Raw genomic sequence first — 23,154 nt, forward strand, 5'->3', positions numbered from 1 at the left:
AATAACAAGGCTAATAGTAAAATCCAGTCAACAGAAATGAAATTCATTAGAATGGACCAAAACACCAGGAAAGGCAAGATCAGAAATGAAGCAAACAGGAAGGAGGCTGGCATCAAAATACCTATTACAGAGATTTTAGGAAGACGTAAGCTACAATGGTTTGGACATGCTATGAGGATGGACAGAACGAGAACAGCAAGGAGTTACTTTGACTGAGAAGTGAAATAGGAGAGGCCAGTAAGGAGGCTAACAAACTGATGGATACACACAGTGAAATCGGAGGTGAACAACAGGAATGTCAAGTGAGAGGACATAGAGGAACAGAAACTACATTTTGACAGGAAAAAATGGCGAGCACTTGTACACCACACCCAGAAACTGGAGCTGGAAAATGATGAAGATAACATAGGGCATCCGAGAGCTTAATAGTAACATTTCTGAAGGCAATGGTGGATTATTCATAAATAATAAACATAACATACTGCTACACAGCAAGTGTAATAGTATTCCTGATGGTTTCTTCATTTTTAAAATGCTGTTATTTAATTTTGCTGACCCCAGCAGTGAATATTATGTCATACAAAGTACCCACCTGATATAAACTTTACTCAATAATCTCAAAACTGCCTCTGTGGATCAGTGGTAGAGTGTCGGCCTCCGGATCCCAAGATAGCGGGTTCAAATCCGGCAGAGGTAGTCAGATTTTTGAAGGGCGGAAAAAAGTCCATTCGACACTCCATGTCGTACGATGTCAGCATGTAAAAGATCTCTGGTGACATATTTGGTGTTTAGCCGACAAAATTCATTAAATCTCAGCCATAGACGCCCAAGAGAGTTTTGGTTTACACGGTCTGCCATCTAGTGGGCCTAGAGTAAAACGGAACGTCAAAATTGACGAGCAGAGAGCCAGATGGCATCAAATTGAAATGTCTGCACACGGTAGCTGAGGCCATACAATTATTATTATTATTAATGATCTCAAACATATTTTTAATATGTTTAATTTGGACTCATGATGCATGTACTTACAGTGCATTTAAACCCAATTAAAAGTTGCAACAATGCATGTGGGATTAAAAGAATGAAAATCCCACACAAAACTGGAGGTTCCACATCCATGATCCTAAAATATCTACAAGCTTGCTTTTAATCCGCGAGAGGTTGTGTCCGGTCGTTTCAACCATTTCTGTTTATTTTGATCAATCCTTCTGCGAACACTGTTTATTATACTTCCTACCCCTCACTACCTTTCAATGGACTTGTCCACTCTTCTGTCACACCACAGTTATCCCTCTCCACTCCTTCAGTGAGTGACAAGCTGGGTATCTGGTTGTTTCATTCACACGCGACTCCTCACGTTATCTGTCTCCGTTCTATTCAACCGTACAATGCGGGAAGTGAATTGTCATAATTCATTGTTGAGTAGAGAGAGGAGCAATGTCTAGAGGTGTGTTAAATGAAATTAAACATCATTTTAAAAGTATTTTCCATAAACAGAACTTGAATTATTATTTTCATCAGCAAGAGGCAATCTCATTATTATAATTATTATGTTAAAAGTGTTTGTCTGCATTTAAATAGTATTATCTTATATTATTGTAACAATAAATAGCGTATTAAGTAAGCCGGTCGAAACGACTGTATGCGGCTCCTGACATTATACTTTGCATGCAACCCCTCGCGGGTTAAAAGTTGCATATGTAATTAGTCTACTCTTCACAGTTATGAATGTTCAAGCCAGAAACCAGACGAAGTGAACAATGAAAATTCAAAGATGACTATTTCTGTCTACTAGGAAATACAGCAGAACCTTAATTATTGTTGTTGTTGATGATGATGATGAAGATCATCATCATCATTTTCGTGTCTCCTTGTCCAGCTCCTGCCATGTCAGGGTGTTGAGAGTACTTCTCCACTGTTGCCTCTCCTTCCACCGCTCCTCTTCAGTAATTGTATTCTAGTCCAATCTTCTTTTTCTTCTACTGTTCTTGACAGAGTCTATCCATCTTGCTCTGGACCTCCCTCTTAGCCTCCAACACTTCTTTTGGTATCCTTCCCTCCTCCATCCTCATAACATGTCCGAATCATCTCAGTATATTCCTCTCCATCCTATCACTCAGTTTTTCTACCCCTATCTCTTTTCTGACCTCTGACTATATCTTAACCAACTCTGAATTCAGGAAATTTGTTAAGAATGTAGGGGTTTTCATGAATTTTTTGATGATACAGACCACTATCTGATCTGCAGTGAACTAAGTAACTCTAGGCCTAAGAAAGTTAAATCTGTCTGCAAATAAGTAAGGGTAAAAAATCTCCAGGATGAGGAAATTAGAAGTACATGGATATGATTAGTGAGAAGTTCCGAACAGTAGACAGTAAGCAGGTTCAGTACATAGAAAGAGAATGGGTGACATACAGGGACGCTGTAGTAGAAACAGCAAGGGAATGCCTATGAACAACTGTGTGTAAAGATGGGAAAAAGTGAACATCTTGGTGGAATGATGAAGTGAGAGCAGCTTGTAAAAAAAGACTTATCAGAAATGTCTTCAAACAAAGGCTGATGCAGACAGGGAATTGTACGTAGATGAAAGAAACAGAGCGAAACAAATAGCTGTTGATCCAAAAAGTCATGGGAAGATTCTGGTAATAACCTGGAAAGGCTAGGTCAAGCAGCAGTAAAATCTTTCTGAACAGTAATAAAGAATCTCAGGAAGGGAGGGGAAAAAGGAAATGAACAGTGTTTTGGGTGATTCAGGTGAACTCATAATAAATCCCAGGGAATCACTGGACAGGTGGAGGGAATATTTTGAAAATCTTCTCAGCATAAAAGGAAAACTTCCTGGAGGTGTTGCGAACAACCAAGCTCATGGGAAGGAGGGAAATGATGTTGGTGAAATTACGCTTCAGGAAGTAGAAAAGGTGGTGAGACAGATTGAATCAAGGTGCATTAAAGCTAATGCTGTGAGCTTGCAGCTGTTATCAACAGTATTCTGTAAGAAGGAAGTCAGCTCCCAGACGAAACTATCTTGGCATCGGTCTGTTTTCAGACCAACTTTGCTTTATGGGAGTGAAAGCTGGGTGGATTCAGGATATCTTATTCATAAGTTAGAAATAACAGGCATGAAAGTAGCGAGAATATCTTAAAGGATAAGGAATAGATTAAATTAGACCTGAAATGGTGAAGTATAGTGCAAAGGCAGGGATGAACTGGCTCCATAGTGTAATAAGATTTGCATGGAGTGTTGGTAAGGTACCTTCAGACTGGACAAAAGCAGTAATTACACCTATCTATAAGCAAGGGAACAGGAAGGATTGCAACAACTATCGAGGTATCTCATTAATTAGCATACCAGGCAAAGTATTCACTGGCATCTTGGAAGGGAGGGTGCAATCAGTCATTGAGAGACAGTTGGATGAAAACCAGTGTGGTTTCAGACCACAGAGAGGCTGTCAGGATCAGATTTTCAGTATGCGCCAGGTAAAATTCTACGAGAGGAATAGGCAGTTGTGTTTATGTTTCGTAGATCTAGAGAAAGCATATGACAGGGTACCGAGGGAAAAGATGTTCGTCATACTGGGGGACTATAGGATTATGGGTAAATTATTAAAATCTATCAAAAGCATTTATATTGACATTTGGGCTGCAGTGAGAATTGTTGGCAGTATGAGTTCTTGTTTCAGGGTACTTACATGGGTTAGACAAGGCAGTAATCTTTCACCCTTGTTGTTCATAGTTTAAATGGATCATCTACTGAAAGGTAGTGGCAGGGAGGAATTCAGGCAGGTGGAAATGTAGTAAGCAGTCTGGCCTATGCTGACGACTTGGTCTTAATGGCAGATTGTGCCGAAAGCTTGCAGTCTAATATCTTGGAACTTGAAAATAGATGCAATGAGTATGATATGAAAATTAGCCTTTCAAAGACTAAATTGATGTCAGTCTATAAGAAATTCAACAGAACTGAATGTCACGATTGGTGATACGAAGCTGGAACAGTTAGATAATTTCAAGTATTTAGGATGTGTGTTCTCCCAGGATGGTAATATAGTGAGACAGATTGAATCAAGGTGCATTAAAGCTAATACTGTGAGCTTGCAGCTGTTATCCAACAGTATTCTGTAAGAAGGAAGTCAGCTCCCAGACGAAACTATCTTGGCATCGGTCTGTTTTCAGACCAACTTTGCTTTATGGAAGTGACAGCTGGGTGGATTCAGGATATCTTACTCATAAGTTAGAAATAACAGGCATGAAAGTAACGAGAATGATTGCTGGTACAAAAGGTGGGAACCATGACAGGAGGGTACTTGGAATGAGGAGATAAAGGCTAAGTTAGGAATGAAATCGATGGATGAAGCTGTACGCATAAAATGGCTTCAGTGGTGGGGTCATGTGAGGCGAATGGAGGAGGATAGGTTACCTAGGAGAATAATGGACTCTGTAGTGGAGGGTAAGAGAAGTAGGGGGAGACCAACACGACGATGGTTAGACTCAGGTTCTAACGATTTAAAGATAAGAAGTATAGAACTAAATGAGGCCAAAGCACTAGTTGCAAATAGAGGATTGTGGCGGCATTTAGTAAATTCATAGAAGCTTGCAGGCTTAAAGGCATAACGATCCATAATGATGTATGGATGTATGTATGTATGTCGTGCTGTCAATGTTCAAGTCTCTGATGCATATATGTTGATATAGGGGTATAGTATATTATCTCTTTACATTTCATAGGAACTTCTCTGTTTCACACCAAGTTCCTTACATTCTGGTAGAACATATTTATCACTTGCATCCTTCTGCTGATCATCTTATCCAATCTTGCATCTTGCATTATTACACTTCCCAAATATTTGAAGCATTCAATAAACTCAAGGTTGTCCCCTGGTAGTAACGATTCCTTTTCCTTCTCTTTCTCCTCTTGTCATCACCACTGTTTTGCTCTTCTCCACACTGACTTTCATACCATAATTCTCAAAATTGATGTTTAAAGCCTCTTGTTGGATTTGCACTTCTGTACTGTTGGCCCCCAAGATCTCCAAACAACAATATTTTCATATCCCCTCTATATGTTGCTTTGTTTCCTTTAAAATTTCATCCATAACAATTATAAATATAAGCGAAGACAATACACTTCCCTGTATTCGTCAAGTCTGGTTTCTAAACCAATCTGTTCTTCCCACTGGAGTCTGGACATAACTCGAACATGTAGCAGGGAGTGGCACCGCTGCCTATATGAGTTCCAGAACACACTGACCCGGTGTGTATCATCAGGTAAGAGTCCCAGCTCAGGGTTACAAGTGAAGGCCTCAACAGAATCTAGAGAAGAGAAGATGGATTTCGGAACGGTGGAGACAGCGGAAGAGGCAGCCCAGTACTCAGGGAATAGTATGAGTACACTATTCATCAGCAGCATTTGTTTCCCATATTAGGGGTGGTTACAAAGGTGTCTGTTCCCCATGAAAGGGTGGCCTGAATAATTGCTGGCAGTAGCTCTAGAATGCCTTTAGGAGTGATGACCTCATTGTAACAATAACTTAAAAATGAGTGATGGTAAATATAAGCCTCGTAAAAAGTAGAACCTTGATTCTCCACTGATATTACGTGGGCACACAAGCATCCTAATTAAATAATCTATTTAAAGTCCAGCATTATCCACTCCTCGAAGATATGATTACCGGCATCAACTGTCCAGAAATTCAGTCCCATCAATGCTGAATGCACATCAAACTTTTTTTTTTTTAAAGCAGAAAATACACACTATTAAACAAAGAATGATATGTTCATACATGTCATTCTTTAATAGTATGCTTTTTTTTACAGGTATGCTATAGTGTAATATTTATACTGAAATTGTGTGTTCGACAAACTGAAAAGCTTTTATGAGACTTTAACTGAGTTGACAATGGGAAAAATGGCTTCCTTTTCAACAAAATGCCCCCTCATTGTAGTAATTGGAGCAAGTACCGGAAATGCGATCAGCGGTGAACGTAAGGGCCCACCATCGCATTTCATTCACACAGTATTGTTTAGGGAAACCATGGATATCAAAGTAGAGTGGCTGCAACAGCTGGAAGGAGACAGAGCGCATGTAAGAGCTCTATTTGAAGATGGAATGAGTTTTATCAAATATTCATACTTGTAAAAAAAAAAAAACCCCACACACACCTAATTTATATCCAGTGTTACATGCTTAGTTTTGACAGACTTTTTACAATTGTATTGCTGAGCAGGATTTTGGCACTAATCACTGGGCTTTCAGACAAGAATCAAACTTGCTCTTTTCTAACACGAGTAATTTTACTGTGGTTGGATACCTGGAACGATCATACTTAAGCAGCGTTCTGTACAAAGCTAACAATGAATGCCTCTGCCGACTTGTGCTCTGTTGTTAAGAGCTTTCTCTTGGCCATGTTGCTAGCTGGCATAAAACTAGCACTTGATGTGGTAGTATTTTGGTTTGTTTATGATAAAATAATGTGACCTGTGAAGCATGTGCAAATCCTGCAATAAAAACTTTGAATTTTACAGGAAATTAAAAGAAATCTGACCGAAAAGAAAAACTGAAATTATGAAACGTTTAGATTTAACTGCTTTCATGCTGAATACTGTAATAGGCACACACAAAGAAACCATAAGATACGTGAATAGGTACAAAAATTTGGGATGTCCACAAAGAAGAGATAAAGAAGGAAGGAACTGAGGTACTACAATATGGAAGCAGTCTTCCTTTCTTGGCAGCAACAAGCTCAGGCATTGAAAAATACTTGTGGATGATAATATCTTGTGAGAAAAAAGTCTAAGCAGCGCAGAAAGAATGAGTCTTGAAAATTTTTCTGCTTTGCATGGATGGATTTCCTGGAGCATCATGGGCTGGTATATAAAAAGCTTGCCAATGAGCATGCTACAGTTGACAGTTCAGCTGTGGAGTGGGAAGAAATTCTCTCTAAGCTTGTTGAAAAATACAAACCAATGGACAAGTAAAATGTGGATGAAAACTGTCTATTCTTCTACTGTTTAATGGATCGCACACTAGCATTTGAAGGAGAAACTAGTCACAGAGGAAAAAGTGAGAAGGGCTGCACGACTGAACCCCTGTTATCATAGGCAAAGCAGTGAAACCAAGATGCTTTAAGAACGTCGTCAAGAAGCTACCAGTGTGGTACTAAGTGAACTGTAAAGCCTGGATGACAACAGAATTTTTTTAAATTTTCTTCATGGACTGACACTTGTATGGGCGTTCAAGCGAGTAAGATAGTTTGGTTTTTAGATGACTTGTGCTGCCCACTCTCAGGAACTTCCTTTCTTCAGATATGTTTCAAGTTATTTTCCCCCTGAAAAGTATCAGTGTTCTTCAGCCTCTAGATGTGGGGGTAATCAAGTGCTTCAAAGCACACTACCACAAGCAGCTATAGCAAAGTGCTGCGTGTTGGATGCTGGAAAAGAAGAGAAGATGAGCTTCAATATTGTCGTTTCAGCATGGTTCCAGGCTTACCCATCAGAGTTCAAAACTGTTTTCATAAACAGGTCTTTGGTGAAAGCAGAGACATAAATGACACCAATACAGCTAGCGAATAACTTGTTATCAGCGAGGAATGGGAGAAGCTCGCACCAACGGATGTTAATTTTGACACACACACATCAGTAGACAATGAGCTTGCCACCTGCGGTGTAATGAATGTAGTACAGGTGTGTGACAAAGCTACTGCTACAACCAGAACAAGCACCATGTAAGATTGCGAGTGAGGGGAAGATGAAAAGGAACTTTAACCCTTGCCTTAGTTTGCTGAAGCATTAGCAGCCTTAGACAAAATTCATACCCACATCTATGTGCATGGCACAGATGGCAGCGAATTTCAAAATGTTTCAAATGGCGATGGAGCAGTGTACCGTGTTAACACAAAGGAAAGGAAAAACTCCTTTTTACTAGAAAATAACTTATTTTGTAGCTAAAGAAATACAGTAGAAGTCCGCAATAATGAGTACGGCACATAACAAGAACTCTGTTATAACGGCAGATTTTTAATGTCCTTTCAAAATTCCTATATTAAACTGTATTTTAGACTTCGGTTACAGCGAGAGCCCTATCACTGATGCATCCGTTATTACGAGCGATTAAGCGTGTGCGAATTTTTCCGTTATAGACGTTTATGCACCCAGCGATTATATTGCATACAGTCGATCATCTTCAATATCATTTCCTCGCTACGTCCGCTAGTGGGCTCCTTCGACTGCTGTTTCGTAAAGAAAAATGGAAATGAAAGAGAACATATTTTCGTAATAAATGCATAAATAATGTGTCCGATAGTAGTTGTTAACTCTTCAAAATAAAAGTTGCAGTAAACGACCGCTAAATTTTAATGCTAAATACTGCAATTAAGTAAGAATGGTTACACCTCGAGATATGGCAGAGTATATCACTGATGTCAGAGGTTAGTTTTATAGTTTCTCGCGTCTGGTTACATTTCGGATAGGCTATAATCATGCAAATTTATAGAGATAAGGTTATAGTTAAATTAGGGGTTAGGTGAACATGTTTGAATAAGAAAACTACTACGTTTGCTGTAAAATGCAATCGATCTACTGCGGTACGGTATTGTTTTCTAGCTATGTACACTTGCGAGTGATGTCGGAGTTGATTAGTAATGCCCATCGAGTGCTGTTCCCTAAAGGAAAATTCAAAATGAAAGAGGGTAACAAATTTTCACAATAAATGCATAAATAACGAGGCCAACAGCAGTTGTTAACTTGTTAGAAATACAGGCTGAAGTAAACGATCGCTTAATTTTTAATGTTATATACGAAGCGTTTGCCACAAAATGCGACCTGTGGTATAGTTTTCTCAATATGTGCACTTGCGACCTCTCTCGTCGACATTCGAAGGTGATGTTGGAGTCGATTAGTAATACCCGTCAACTGCTGTTCTGTAAAAAATACGTAAACAACATGGTTGATAGCCATTGTTAACTCATTAGAAATAAAGACTAAGTAAATGATCATTTAATTTTTAATGTTATATGCTGACATTACGTATAATGTGATACACCAAGATATGGCAGAGTACATCACCGATTGATTCAGAGGATAGTTTATACTTTCTTGCGTCTGGTTTAATTTCAGAAAGCCATATAATTTTGTAGCGAGTAGGTTGTCATTTCTTTACGTTCGCTTGAAATACGTTTTCATGACACACATATGATTACGTTAGGTGACACTGTTTGAAGAAGAAAACTGGAACGTTTGCCACAGAGGCCTCTGGAGTGATACTATAAATTTTTCAGAATGAAATTAAACATACACAGTATCGAATTTTGAAAAATAACAAACGACAAATCCATAGCGTAAATATTATCCCAAAGATGCCAGTTTTGAGCAAATTGATTGATGTTTCATGCCGTTTTTAATGTATATGGGCTTTCCCCAATTTTTACGAAAAATCGGATATAACAACAATCCGTTATAGTGAGTAAATTTCTCGCCGCTTCGAATTCTTGCTATAACGGATTTCTACTGTATGTCCTATAATACACCAATTTAAGTGGTTTTCATATACTTCTTTTGCTGTGTATATAAAGTATGTGTGTGTAATGCTAACACTTCATTTTTGTGAGGATGTAGCTATTTCAGTAGGATTTCTTCTGGGATTTTTTGCATTTCTGTGTGATGATTACTTGTTTGTGTGTCTGGAGCTGTTACTGCCTATGCTTATTTACATATACTCAGCGATGTTTTTAACTACAGGTAGGTTCAATTGAATTGCAGTCGTAATAATGCCTACTGTGCAAGCCACGTTTATCTGTCAAAAAATGTGAAGGTAAGGTCCTGAGGCATAAAGCCCCAAACGGGGTGGCCTCGAAGTTAACTGCATTAATAAAAATCAAGGGATGTGAAAGAGAATAAAACAGACCAGAACTTGGTAGGGTTGCAGTTTATTCCCATAAATTATAATGCTTTATAAAACAGGCAGTAACGGTAAAGGAAATCAAAAAGAAATTCAGACAAAAAAATTGCCAGGCTGAGTAGCTCGGGCGGTAAAGCGCTGGCTTTCTGAGCCCAACTTGTCAGGTTCGATCCTGGCTCAGTCCGATGGTATTTGAAGGTGCTCAAATATATCAGCCTAATGTCAGTAGATTTACTGGCATGTAAAAGAACTCATGCGGGGGAAAATTCTGGCACTTCGGCATTTCCGAAAACTGTAAAATTAGTTAGTGGGATGTAAACCCAATATTATTATTACAGTAGAACTCCGTTTATTTGAAATAAAGGGGGCGGAGCCACTTCGGTTGATGCATTTTTTCGGATGACACATGGTAAATATTTTCGGAAGTTAAATGTCTAAATAAAAATGCATAAACTCTGTTTTTTCTGATGCTTACAACAACGCATTTTCGTTTAGTTAACATCAATAAGCACGCACTTACCATTGTACTTTTAACACCACTGATTACTGCATACTGTAACTTGCTACTATATTTCAAAAGAACCCAGTCCAGATGCCTGGGACAGCATTGGTAGTGTAAAAATAAGATAAGATACAATGCCATTATGAGCAGGTAGTTCATGTTGAATTGGGGTAAGGAAAGCATTGGAACTACAGTATAGAACTGCAAGGCCAGTGGAACGACCTTGCATGAAAGAAAAATATGAATGGAGAAGGGTCAATGGACTTCCCTGGTTTCCTAACAGAAACTGCAGTATAGTCCGAGCAGTAAACAAGATAGAGTTAGAGGGATGTGCTACCATTCAACACAATGTAAGATATTTGAAATTTATTGAAATTGACATTTATTCCCTCTATTGAAATTTCAAATATTTTACATTGTGTTGAATGGTGGAACATCCCTCTAACTCCATTATATTAGTTATACGTCAACACGAAAATGAAAATCATAACCTGTGACAGTAAACAAGATGAAACTCCCGCAACTGAAGCAATGTTACCAACAGTCTGCATAATCTTCATGATGAATAATACGACGACAGCAACATCAACAACAATTATTATTATTATTATTATTATTATTATTATTATTATTATTATTATTATTATTATTATTATTATTCCTGAACTACAAGCTGGAGAAGCTAGAGGTCCTGGAAAGAAGAATCTTCAGAAAAATTATGGGAGCTGTCCAAACTGAAAGCAGATGGATATTTTGGAGTAACAAAGAAGTTCACCAATAGGTGGAAAGAATCTCGGAGACCATGAAGAAACGGAGGCTGGCATTTCTTGGACATCTATACAGAATGAACGCAAACAGACTTACCAAACAGATATTTGATTACATCTGGAGAAAAAAGACCACTACAGCATGGATTAAGGAAACGAAGAAGGATATGGAAAAGTTAAGCATCTTGGAAGACCAGCTGTTAGAAACGAATACGTTTAGGAACACACTGAAGAATTTGGAAGGTGTTCAAGCCGCAGGAAGAACTAGGAAGACCGGAAGAGCCTGGACAGATGAACAACGGAAGCAGGCCAGCGAACGCATGAAGGAGTATTGGGCACAGAGAAAACTCCGCACTAAGAGAAAGAAATGAAGCTGTAGCGTGATCCTTAGTGGTCCATTCGCTTGTAAAAAAAAAATCCTGCTTGTTCAAGAAAAAATTGTATCATGGAATGAACTAGAGGATAAGAAACTCTTTTGTTTTATGCTACACGTGCATTCTGGTGTAAGTCATAATATAAAAATAGGGTTCGCCTAGTAGCTCTCATCACATATAGCAAGAGAATTACTAATATCCACGGCTAAGGACGAGAGGGTAAACACAAAATAGTAAAATACAATTTTGCCAGAGCATTTCGGTTAAGCCGATTTTTGGTTAAGCGGGGTTTCTACTGTTGTAGTATTATAATATAATATAATATAATATAATATAATATAATATAATATAATATAATATAATATAATATAATATAATATAATATAATATAATTTGGAAAAGAGAATCAAAGTTCAAGGAGAGGAAACCAGAAATTCAAGATTTGTATATTTTACTTTATCTGACTCTGCAAAAGATCTGGAGAAATTGCTGAATGATATGAATACAGTCTTGGAGAAGGAGTATATGATCAAAATAAACCTAAAACAGAAGTAATGGAATGCAGTCAAAGTAAGGTGATGCAGAAAATGGATTTTTATTTGTGACTTAAAAATGGGTAAGTAAATGTACATTGTTATCTGGATAGTAAAATAATCAGTTATGTTTAAAGTAAAGAGGCCTTAGATAATATCGTTCAGATAAGTTATTTAGAGCATATTTTTCAATGAGCTTAGCTGATCAAAGTTGATGACCTCCTGGTCCCTCCAAAAATCGAGAATCGAAGTTCCACAGTACCTGAGAAGTACAGCCCGTGCTAAGCAGTAACAGTTAATATTTCTAGGAATAGTGAGGACATTTATACAAGCGATACCAATGTGCCATTAGTGTAACCTGAGTCGGAGGAGAAAACAGGAAAAAGTATGTTGAGCAGCTGATATACTATTGACATAAAGCTGATATAGATGACTAATTTTCATTTTATGCTCTTTAGATATCCTGAGAAACTTAACTTTATATATATTTTTGATGTATTCTGGTACAGCAAATTAGGGTCCCATTATATTTCTAAACTGTTCAATCAACTGATATGCTTTAAAACACTTCAAATACTGGACATGATAGATACAATCCTCTGAATATCAAACACTAAAAACATTTACTTCAGGATATTTTATACAACATACAACTACAGTGTCTTATACTGTTCTAGAACAGCCATTAAACCTTTTACAATAAATGTTCAGAACAGAGCATTCTGCGTTTTCTGCTCCTCATGTTGTAATACGACAAGATGGATCGGCTTGGATTATTGGGTATATATTTTTAAATGCTCATGTATGTATATTTGATTAAAAAGTACTGTTTTACACATCCATTCTCTACAGCACTAACAACAGTCACGAATACTAGCCAAAGAGAACATGATCTGGTGCCTGCAGCTAACCAATTCCTGATCTGCTGAGCAAAAGGAGGGATGACATATTATTTAAAACTGTAATGGACAATACATACATTATGTCACAAATAAATATACAAAGAGCATCAACTTCTCTTGTCATGGTATTACTCTTCATTTTCAATATTTTCCTTTAACTCAACATATTTTCCATACCTCGTGAATATTATTTTCAATTAGTAGGGGAAAAGAAGCATTCACTGAATAGTGCAAAGAATTTGTAAGCAAGATGCAGCTGAGCAATAAAAGACCTGATTAAGATTAAATGAAAAGTAGAATACAAAAAGCTAAGAAAGCTATCATCATAAGAAAGAAAATAGGGTTTCCAAAATATAGCAGTTTTACGTGTGCTTTTGACAACAATATGACATAGCACAGACTGAGGGGAAAAAAAGGAACACTCCATATCTCTCCTCCTTTAAAGTAAGAAAGCTTAGAACTGTAAAAAAGGAAAACTTACATATATCAATTTTAGCTATCATATATTTCATTGAACTTTCTAGGGCCAAATGTCACATGCTATGCCTGAGCTAAAAGTTTGAAAATACAAATTACCACATTTAATTTCATAAGAATGTTTAGATATTTCAATGAATCCTTCATTTTATAAATCCTTTCTATAAAAATGTAAAATTACATATTCTCTCTAAAATACTGCTTTATATATTACACAATAAAAAAATTGAGAATACTATTCTGGCTGAGCTAAAATATTTTGAGACAAATTGGCATTGTACTTTCAGATCTCAAAGTTTAAGATAAAACACTAGTTACCGGTACTCTACTACAGGATAGAAATTCTAATTTAGTTATGAAACCACCAAGGTTTCTAGAATGTTTTCTAACACTACATCTTTCACAGGGCATATGCTGAACACTGTAGTATTGCAGAAAACATTTCAGTTATTACACAAAACAAGACATACTGAATACTTGTGGTAAATTATCACAAATGAAAATTCAATAACTTGATGCTAATTTTGCCATTAATGCTTTCATTTCTTTGCCATTTCTTTAGTGAGTTACACAACCTATCATACGTACATCCCATATTTACAGTACTGTTGCACTGACAACAGAGGAGTAAATTGCCTCCACAGAACTTTGTACATAAAGTTCTCATCAAAATTGACAAAAGCAATGAATTTGCAGTATGAATAAAATTAGGGATCTAAAGTGTGGAGTCAGAACACACACAGTTTGCAATATCCCCCCAGCACTAAATGCTGCCAACGGTTTTAAATCTTGACATTTAATTGCAAGCAATTACTATTTTAACAATTTAGCCCCAATGAATAAAACCAAGTATTTTTAATAACAGAAATGTTATTTTGGTACATTACACTGATCTTACCCCCAGTGGAAATTTTAAAAAAAGTGCAAAAAGGCAGATAAATCTGAAGGTTTTGTGTTTCACTCACATTGTCTTAATTCACACTATTGATTCTATTATACCCTCGTAATGTGTACTAACAAACCTACAGTCCAATTTTCAGCCAAACAGAATGTTTTACAATCTCCTATTTGTTCACGCCATCTTCTCAAGGATTAATTTTATAACTTTATGGTTAATTTGTAACTTAACAATCAACACTCAGCCAGGAAAGTTGGAAAAATATGCCAATAATTCAAGTTACTACACAAATAAACTCAATGAAGACATATTTACAACGGCTCCTATAAGTTTGTGCTGGGGCTTTCATATGAATCTAAATAATAAACTACAAAATTAAAATCTTTAAACACAAACTGATGAACCATGACCACAAGTTAAATTTAAAAATATTACTGTTGTTATATGTAAGTTTTTCCTTAATTACAAAGCTAGTACTGCCAAGACTAGTGCTGTGATTTTCTAGCGTGTTTACTCCTTGAAGCCTTGGTGCCTGCACCCCCGCCACCATGAATATGTGAACTACTCGTACCATTCTTTTCTGCTACAAGGGCAGCTGCAGATTTTACAGGAATGCGAAATAATTGGATTTTGAGATGTTCACAGATCTCCAGACAAACTTGAGAGGAGTATCGAATGAGATCAAATGTGGCCCATATCTGCAAGGAAGGAAAGAAAAGAAAAAAAATATTAAAACTTTATAATTTGTCTTTAACAACTCAATAAACAAGTATCTATGAATTTTCACTCTGCCATAAGATCATACCAATATTAGGGGAGAGGGAGAAAGGACAGGAAGGACACTGGAACAAACTAGGTTACCATTTTTCGCTCCGATAAATAAAAACAATGCCAATCTATTTATGCAAGATGATTATCATAATAATGAAAATAAGAACAATAATAATAATAATGTCCTTTTTTAGCTACACCACTTGGAAGAAATTATACAAAATATGGAGAAAAAAAAAAAAGGCATCGACGCTTCTATTAACCTATGTCAATTTTCATCAGGACAACTGACTAATGAAATAGCGCTGATTGTCATGATGAGCTCTCTGTGCTGTGAACTATTGTTGATCTCTAAGCGAAGCAATTACTGGCAATCAAGCTATGCTAAGGATGTAACCTGCAAATCTATTGATATTATGAAGATGTTTTCATATTTCTATTGTTTCTCTTACAAACCTATGCCGTGTATACTGACCTCCCCGAGGTTCGAACCGGTGGACTATCAGATAAACGGAAGCCGGGACTCTGTCCCAGGGTAACAAAGAGGACTAAACCAGTATACGAACATTAGTTAGTAATAAGGGACATCTTGTAATGGCACTGTAACAGTATGTTAATTCTATTATACACTGACTGACAGATCAAATGCAACACCAAGAAGGAGTGGTTCGAAAGGGATGAAAGTTGGGGGAAAAACAGAGACGGCACGGACAAATAATTGATGTTTATTTCAAACCGATATGCAGGTTACACAATGCGCACGGCATCGACTCAGTAGGATGTAGGACCACCGCGAGCGGCGATGCACGCAGAAACACGTCGAGGTACAGAGTCAATAAGAGTGCGGATGGTGTCCTGAGGGATGGTTCTCCATTCTCTGTCAACCATTTGCCACAGTTGGTCGTCCGTACGAGGCTGGGGCAGAGTTTGCAAACGGCGTCCAATGAGATCCCACAAGTGTTCGATTGGTGAGAGATCCGGAGAGTACGCTGGCCACGGAAGCATCTGTACACCTCGTAGAGCCTGTTGGGAGATGCGAGCAGTGTGTGGGCGGGCATTATCCTGCTGAAACAGAGCATTGGGCAGCCCCTGAAGGTATGGGAGTGCCACCGGCCGCAGCACATGCTGCACGTAGCGGTGGGCATTTAACGTGCCTTGAATACGCACTAGAGGTGACGTGGAATCATACGCAATAGCGCCCCAAACCATGATGCCGCGTTGTCTAGCGGTAGGGCGCTCCACAGTTACTGCCGGATTTGACCTTTCTCCACGCCGACGCCACACTCGTCTGCCGTGACTATCACTGACAGAACAGAAGCGTGACTCATCGGAGAACACGACGTTCCGCCATTCCCTCATCCAAGTTGCTCTAGCCCGGCACCATGCCAGGCGTGCACGTCTATGCTGTGGAGTCAATGGTAGTCTTCTGAGCGGACGCCGGGAGTGCAGGCCTCCTTCAACCAATCGACGGGAAATTGTTCTGGTCGATATTGGAACAGCCAGGGTGTCTTGCACATGCTGAAGAATGGCGGTTGACGTGGCGTGCGGGGCTACCACCGCTTGGCGGCGGATGCGCCGATCCTCGCGTGCTGACGTCACTCGGGCTGCGCCTGGACCCCTCGCACGTGCCACATGTCCCTGCGCCAACCATCTTCGCCACAGGCGCTGCACCGTGGACACATCCCTATGGGTATCGGCTGGAATTTGACGAAGCGACCAACCTGCCCTTCTCAGCCCGATCACCATACCCCTTGTAAAGTCGTCTGTCTGCTGGAAATGCCTCCGCTGACGGCGGCCTGGCATTCTTAGCTATACACGTGTCCTGTGGCACACGACAACACGTTCTACAATGACTGTCAGCTGAGAAATCACGGTACGAAGTGGGCCATTCGCCAACACCGTGTCCCATTTATCGTTCACTACGTGCGCAGCACAGTGGCGCATTTCACATCATGAGCATACCTCAGTGACGTCAGTCTACCCTGCAATTGGCATAAAGTTCTGACCACTCCTTCTTGGTGTTGCATTTGCTCTGTCAGTCAGTGTATTTTAATAATTGGAATGAAGGAGAAATGTTTCGGTAAATCAGAATAAGGAAGAGTCTTAGTCAAGGCGGAGAGCTTGCCTCACGTGCCTGCAATAACCTGTTCAAGAAAGTGGATGTTTGTTATTGACAAACCAGTGTCTAAGCAGTCCGTGCAAATGTACTCGGTCTGACTGACAAAAGGATCAAAACCAGCATCCCCAGTGCAGTTGTCCTCTAGCCTAAGACATAGAGACAAAAGTGCAGAGAAGGAGGTAGAGATATTAGTATCCAGAGGGCAGCACTTACTAGGGCGAATAGCTCATGAGTATCTGCAGGGCGCCACTTAACAGGACGAATGGCTAAGTAACGCCCACAGTCCAGCCCCTAAGGTAGTGGGAAGGCACTGACCTTTGCTTGAGTGAGAGTAGATAAAACCTAAAATCAAGGTGGCAGAAGGACGCTCTCGATCAGTCGTTCATGCCCTCTTGACAGTGAACTAGACGCAGTTGTACGTAAAGTGCCACAAGGCAGAGTTCGATTTTAGCGCATAGCAGTAGGCTAGTAAGCAAGCTCCCTTCAGACCAACGTAGTGAAAACTTGTATATAACTTGTACAAAGTAGTTGTCTTCGTCCTGATTAATAAACGACAGTAGCTTTTATTTGATCTTTTTATTTCGGAAGTTCCGGGACCAAGTACGCACCTACTAATTACCTCCCTACATGACCGCTCGGCAGGAAAGGTAATACGCCAACTTCAACGGCCAGTGACCAACCACTAAAACGTCTCATACGACAGGCAGGTCACGACACCTAGAACCATTGTGTTTCACCGTTTCACTCGAGCTTCAGTATCTTTGAACATGATGTTGTGGCTGGATGACAAGGAATGATCTGTTAACGCCGACTTATCTGGCTGGTTAAGTCAAATGCATATGTCATGTTCCTTGATGCATGTGGAAAGACTGCAAAAACTTTAGTTATATGACAAATAATATTAATAATAACTGTATGGCCAAAGCAACGGTGTGCAGGCGTTTGATCTGATGCCATCTAGACTACCTGCATGACAATTTCAGTATTCTGTTTTGCTCTACCAGATGGCAGAGAAACAGACTTATATTGGGTGAACCATGGCTGAGTTTTTAATGTTGTTTTGTTAACACCAAACATGTCTGTCACCTGAAGTCTTTTATATGCTGACATCGTATGATAGAGTGCCGAATAGACTGGAGGCTGGCACTCCACCACTGATCTACAACGAAAGCTGCAGTAACAACGTTTAATGTCCCTTCATATTTATCACAGATTCTGGGGGCCACCAGGAAGTCAGAATTTTGTCCAGCAGGAGTTTTTTAACATGTTCAATGCACTGGGTGTGTGAAGCTAGTTTACAAGCATGTGTGGAGCACGAGCCTATTGCATCATGAGACAATTGCTAGAAAATCTGAATTGCAGGTTTCCCGCATGGTAAGAAAGACTCTCTGTCATCCCGCACATCGTGCAAGTCCAATCTACTAGCAGGTTCATCTGTAGCCACATCTGCACATGTGTATTTCAATTCCTGGGTATTTCCTCTTCACAGGTTTCATCATATGTCGTCATTCTTTTTGGGATCTTTGAGCAGAAAGACAACTTCAATGCAAGATCAGACGCTGCATTTGTTTTCTTTGCTATCTGCTTTACGTCACACCGACAAGATAGGTCTTATGGTGACGATGGGACAGGAAAGGTCTAGGAATGGGAAGGAAGTGACCGTGGCCTTAATTAAGGTACAGCCCCAGCATTTGCCTGGTGTGAAAATGGGAAACCACGGAAAACCATCTTCAGGGCTGCCAACAGTGGGATTCGAACCCACCATCTCCCAGATGCAAGCTCACAGCTGCGCGCTCCTAACCGCACGGCCAGTCGGAAAGTTTGGATGAGGAATAAACAATTGGGAATATTAAAGGTAGTGCTGATGTTCCTTCATTGTCACATGAAGGAAAACAACTCATTGTTCTAGATGATGAATCTCTGCAATCGTGAGGGGTATTGGCAGCTGACACTGCAAGTAAATGGCTTCCTACTCCACCTTCTGCAGTACCAAAAATTCAGTTCTCGGGCAATAGAGGGTTAAAAAATAATCAAACCACAGTCTACTCCTTATAGCTCCTTTTATTAACTTTTTTTCACCCCACCCCCCATTTTTAAAATATTTTGCTGAAGAATGAAATGTTTATTCAAGGTATGTTCTGTTTGAAAGCATGTGGAAAAGGTCAGTGACTGGAAGGACACCACTGCTGAGGAAATAAAAACTTCAATAGGCATAGTGTTTCTTAATGGGTTAGTACACCTTAACACAATGCTGTCCGCTCACGTATCAATACGTGTTTCCAAGCACGGTGCTCTGCAGCCGATCACGTATAAATACGTGTTTGTGCAAGTCTGTCTTCTGATGCCATCTAACGGTTATTGAGGAACTATTTGGAGATTATCGTTGATGTGCCTAAATGGTAGAAAAACTACGCTTCTTTTAGTACTGGTTTTGCCCGTTTTAGTGCGTCAGTTGCATTTGTTTTTGCCTTCGAATATCTTCCGTGTATCCGTCAATGCTAGTAAACAAAAAAGGCAGTCCCGGTAAACAAAAACAGTGGACTGACTCCTGGTGATATTATACATGAATTATACGCTGATAATTTGTCATATGTTTCCCGTGATTGTGAGGAGAGTGAAAATGAATTGTCTAATGATAATTCTAGTGCTAGTGTAATGCATTTATGTGGAAGTGATGCGTTGAATGACACGTTTATTGCACCATGTGAGCAATGACCTGATGCTTCAGATAGCAAAGATGGTCTAGATGTAAGTACTGTTGATAATATTCTCCCTATTTCTGGCAGTGAGTGGCCTAACAGGATATTATACTGTTTTTGGAGTCTTTCTCGTGGACGCCTGGCGTTAAAATTTTGCCGAGTGAACCTGAAAATATAGGTTGTGATGTCAAATTGCTCATTTGTAATGATTTGTTGGCATATATGGCGGAGGAATCAAACAGATATCAATACCAGAATGAACCAAAATATAAAATCTCACGAAAAACTTTAAAGAGGACAGATATAACTGTGAATGAACCTAAAATTATTAAATTATGATACCCCGCAATAACTCCATGTCTCTGCCAAAACCTTCAGGCCACAGGGAACAGTTACACGTCAGATGGGCCGGACAGCAATGTGTTAACTGTATAAATGACTGTTGGAAGAAACATTATTTAATTTATTGTTTTCCAAATTCATTTAAAGTTAAAAAGTTCATGATTGTTCCCTACAATAGAGAAATATACAACATTAAACAATAGGAAGGATCCACCTTCTCAATATTCTATTATTAAGTTGAACCAAATACAAGTTACAACCTGTTCATTTGGGACCGGATTCAACACATTTGAAGTGTCATCAGCCAATAAGCAAAGCAAAGCAAAAATTAAATCATAAAGTGCTAAAAATACATAATACAATGATCACAGTCAAAAAGAGTACGTAGGATAATTAACACTATTTCGTGTCAAAGCAATTCCAGTTGATGTTCATAAGCAGGTCTTGTACAATCTTGTTGTGCTGCATTCACGTACGAATACGTATGAAGACGACGTATTAAAGGTCAATAACGAGTCAAAGGACTTGTTCTAAGATGAAAACTTGAAGGATAACTCGTTATGAAACTGAACTTGTGATATGCAGTTATGTATAGTTGTTGCTAGGCAAGGTCTTATAGACATTTGTGTTTTTTCGGCCGAAGAGTGGAAAACTATGTAACTGAAGTCTTAGGAATACAGTGAAGGACTTAATTTCAGAAATTCAAAGCGGATTTATAAATCTTAAAGAGAATTTGAATCATTAAAAAACGAATCAAACCAAATAAAAAATATTTTTAAAATAGGAAGAAAATTTGAAAGAATTACGATATGAGGCTCAACTTGAACAGCTTGCTGTGGTGATTGATAAACGTATGGGATGATGCAGATGTTGATTCCCATAGGGAACCTAAAATATTTGTCCTGAATGAGTAAATTTATAATACCAATATAATGGTACGTTATTGGACATTATAAATTTTCCAGCTAACTCATTCTTGGTTGTCTGCGTTTCGCCCTCGTGTGCTAAGTTAGGCTTGTCAGTTGGGACTTAGCACACCACCCAAGATGCAAGGCTAGTGCATACCGTGGAGGCCACTGCATAGGCTATTTGAAGCCACCAGCAGTGCCAATGCACTATGAGAGCCTATGAGAGTCCTTTGACTCGTTATTGACCTTTAATACGTCGTCTTCATACGTATTCGTACGTGAATGCAGCACAACAAGATTGTACAAGACCTGCTTATGAACTTCAATTGGAATTGTTTTGGCACGAAACTTTTTTTAAACTTTTTTTCACCCCACCCCCCATTTTTAAAATATTTTGCTGAAGAATGAAATGTTTATTCAAGGTATGTTCTGTTTGAAAGCATGTGGAAAAGGTCAGTGACTGGAAGGACACCACTGCTGAGGAAATGAAAACTTCAATAGGCATAGTGTTTCTTGGCACTGCTGGTGGCTTCAAATAGCCTATGCAGTGGCCTCCACGGTATGCACTAGCCTTGCGTCTTGGGTGGTGTGCTAAGTCCCAACTGACGGGCCTAACTTAGCACACGAGGGCGAAACGCAGGCAACCAAGAATGAGTTAGCTGGAAAATTTATAATGTCCAATAACGGACCATTATATTGGTATTATAAACGTATGGGAGACGATAAATAGAGAAAAGGGTGGGGAATAATGAGCTCTTAATAGAGGGTGGGAGGGAAAGGAAAAAAAGGGGAGGGGATAACTAAGGAGTATCATGGGGCATTGTGGAAGGAGCAAGTAGCATGAGAGGGTATTGCATAAATTGTGAAAGATTAATCGCTCACTTGTAGACTTGAGGTTAGTTAAAATGAAGATGAAGAAAATCGAAAATTGTGTTAGGCTTCTCAGAAATATCAATATAAGTTATTAACAAGATGGTTTGGCAATGGGTACACCAGCCTCAGGGATCTTAGCGAAAATATACCTAGACTTTTTAGAACACAATTTTATTGATAACAACGATGACTTTTAAACACACATTATTTTGGTCCAGGTATGTAGAAGACACATTTGTGATCCTAGATGATAGAGTTTTTAATGCAGCATCTACTCTAAATAACCTCAATAAAATTGATCCACATATTAAATTCACTCCTGAAACAGAAGCTAACAAATCAATAAATTTTCTACATATAACAATAAGCAGATTACCTTTTTCATTATAGTATATAATTCATAGAAAACCCACACATACAGCTAATAGCATAAAACAAGACTGTTTTCATCCACAGACACAAACGCGCCTCGTACAAACAGTATAGTTATTTGTAATAACGGAGTTTTTATTCTAATCCACCTGTTCCATACATTATAATGTTGTCACATTTAAAATATCTTCATTAGTTGACAAGTTATTTGTGGGACATGTTTCGCTCTGTTACAGAGCATCATCAGCCAGATCTGAATCTCGAAAAATGGTGATGTTAGTAAACAATGACTCCAGAACTATTGAAACATTTTTTCACAAACTTAAATCTACTCTATTAGAATATCATAAAATACATAAACCTTGATCATGCCTTAATAACATGGGCTTAGTAGGAGATATACATTAAAATTGTGGTAGAATGAGTTATTCTAAAAAACTTAAAACAAGTACCATGTTTAACATCTTTGAAATAGGTGAAATTCAAAGAACTAAATTTGAAAGTTTCTTTGTAATGAGATTTGGTAAAAAGTTTTATATCCCTTAAGGATAAGAGTCTATAAAGATTCAAAGATCTCGTCGATTTGATAATTGAACCTGTGACAGTATCAACCAAATCTGAATCTCGAAGAATGGTTACGTTTGTAAACAATGACTCAAGACTATTAAACCATTATTTCATAAACTCAAACTTAATTTACGAGTATCATAAAATCCAGAATCTTTGG

At 38.6% G+C, this 23,154-nt stretch overlaps 1 protein-coding gene across 4 annotated transcripts in view; it reads right to left on the reverse strand.

Moving 5' to 3' along the window:
- bbc (choline/ethanolaminephosphotransferase 1 bbc) overlaps window positions 1-23,154 on the reverse strand; it is a 263,240-nt gene that overhangs the window by 52,352 nt on the left and 187,734 nt on the right. For all 4 annotated transcript variants that reach the window (XM_067136823.2, XM_067136822.2, XM_067136821.2 and 1 more), the window contains one exon: window positions 14,915-15,041. In XM_067136823.2, the coding sequence (XP_066992924.2) occupies window positions 14,915-15,041 (127 nt within the window). The remainder of the gene's footprint in view (window positions 1-14,914; window positions 15,042-23,154) is intronic.

The sequence above is a fragment of the Anabrus simplex genome, chromosome 1, assembly GCF_040414725.1.
Source record: "Anabrus simplex isolate iqAnaSimp1 chromosome 1, ASM4041472v1, whole genome shotgun sequence".
Taxonomy (NCBI): Eukaryota; Metazoa; Arthropoda; class Insecta; order Orthoptera; family Tettigoniidae; genus Anabrus; species Anabrus simplex.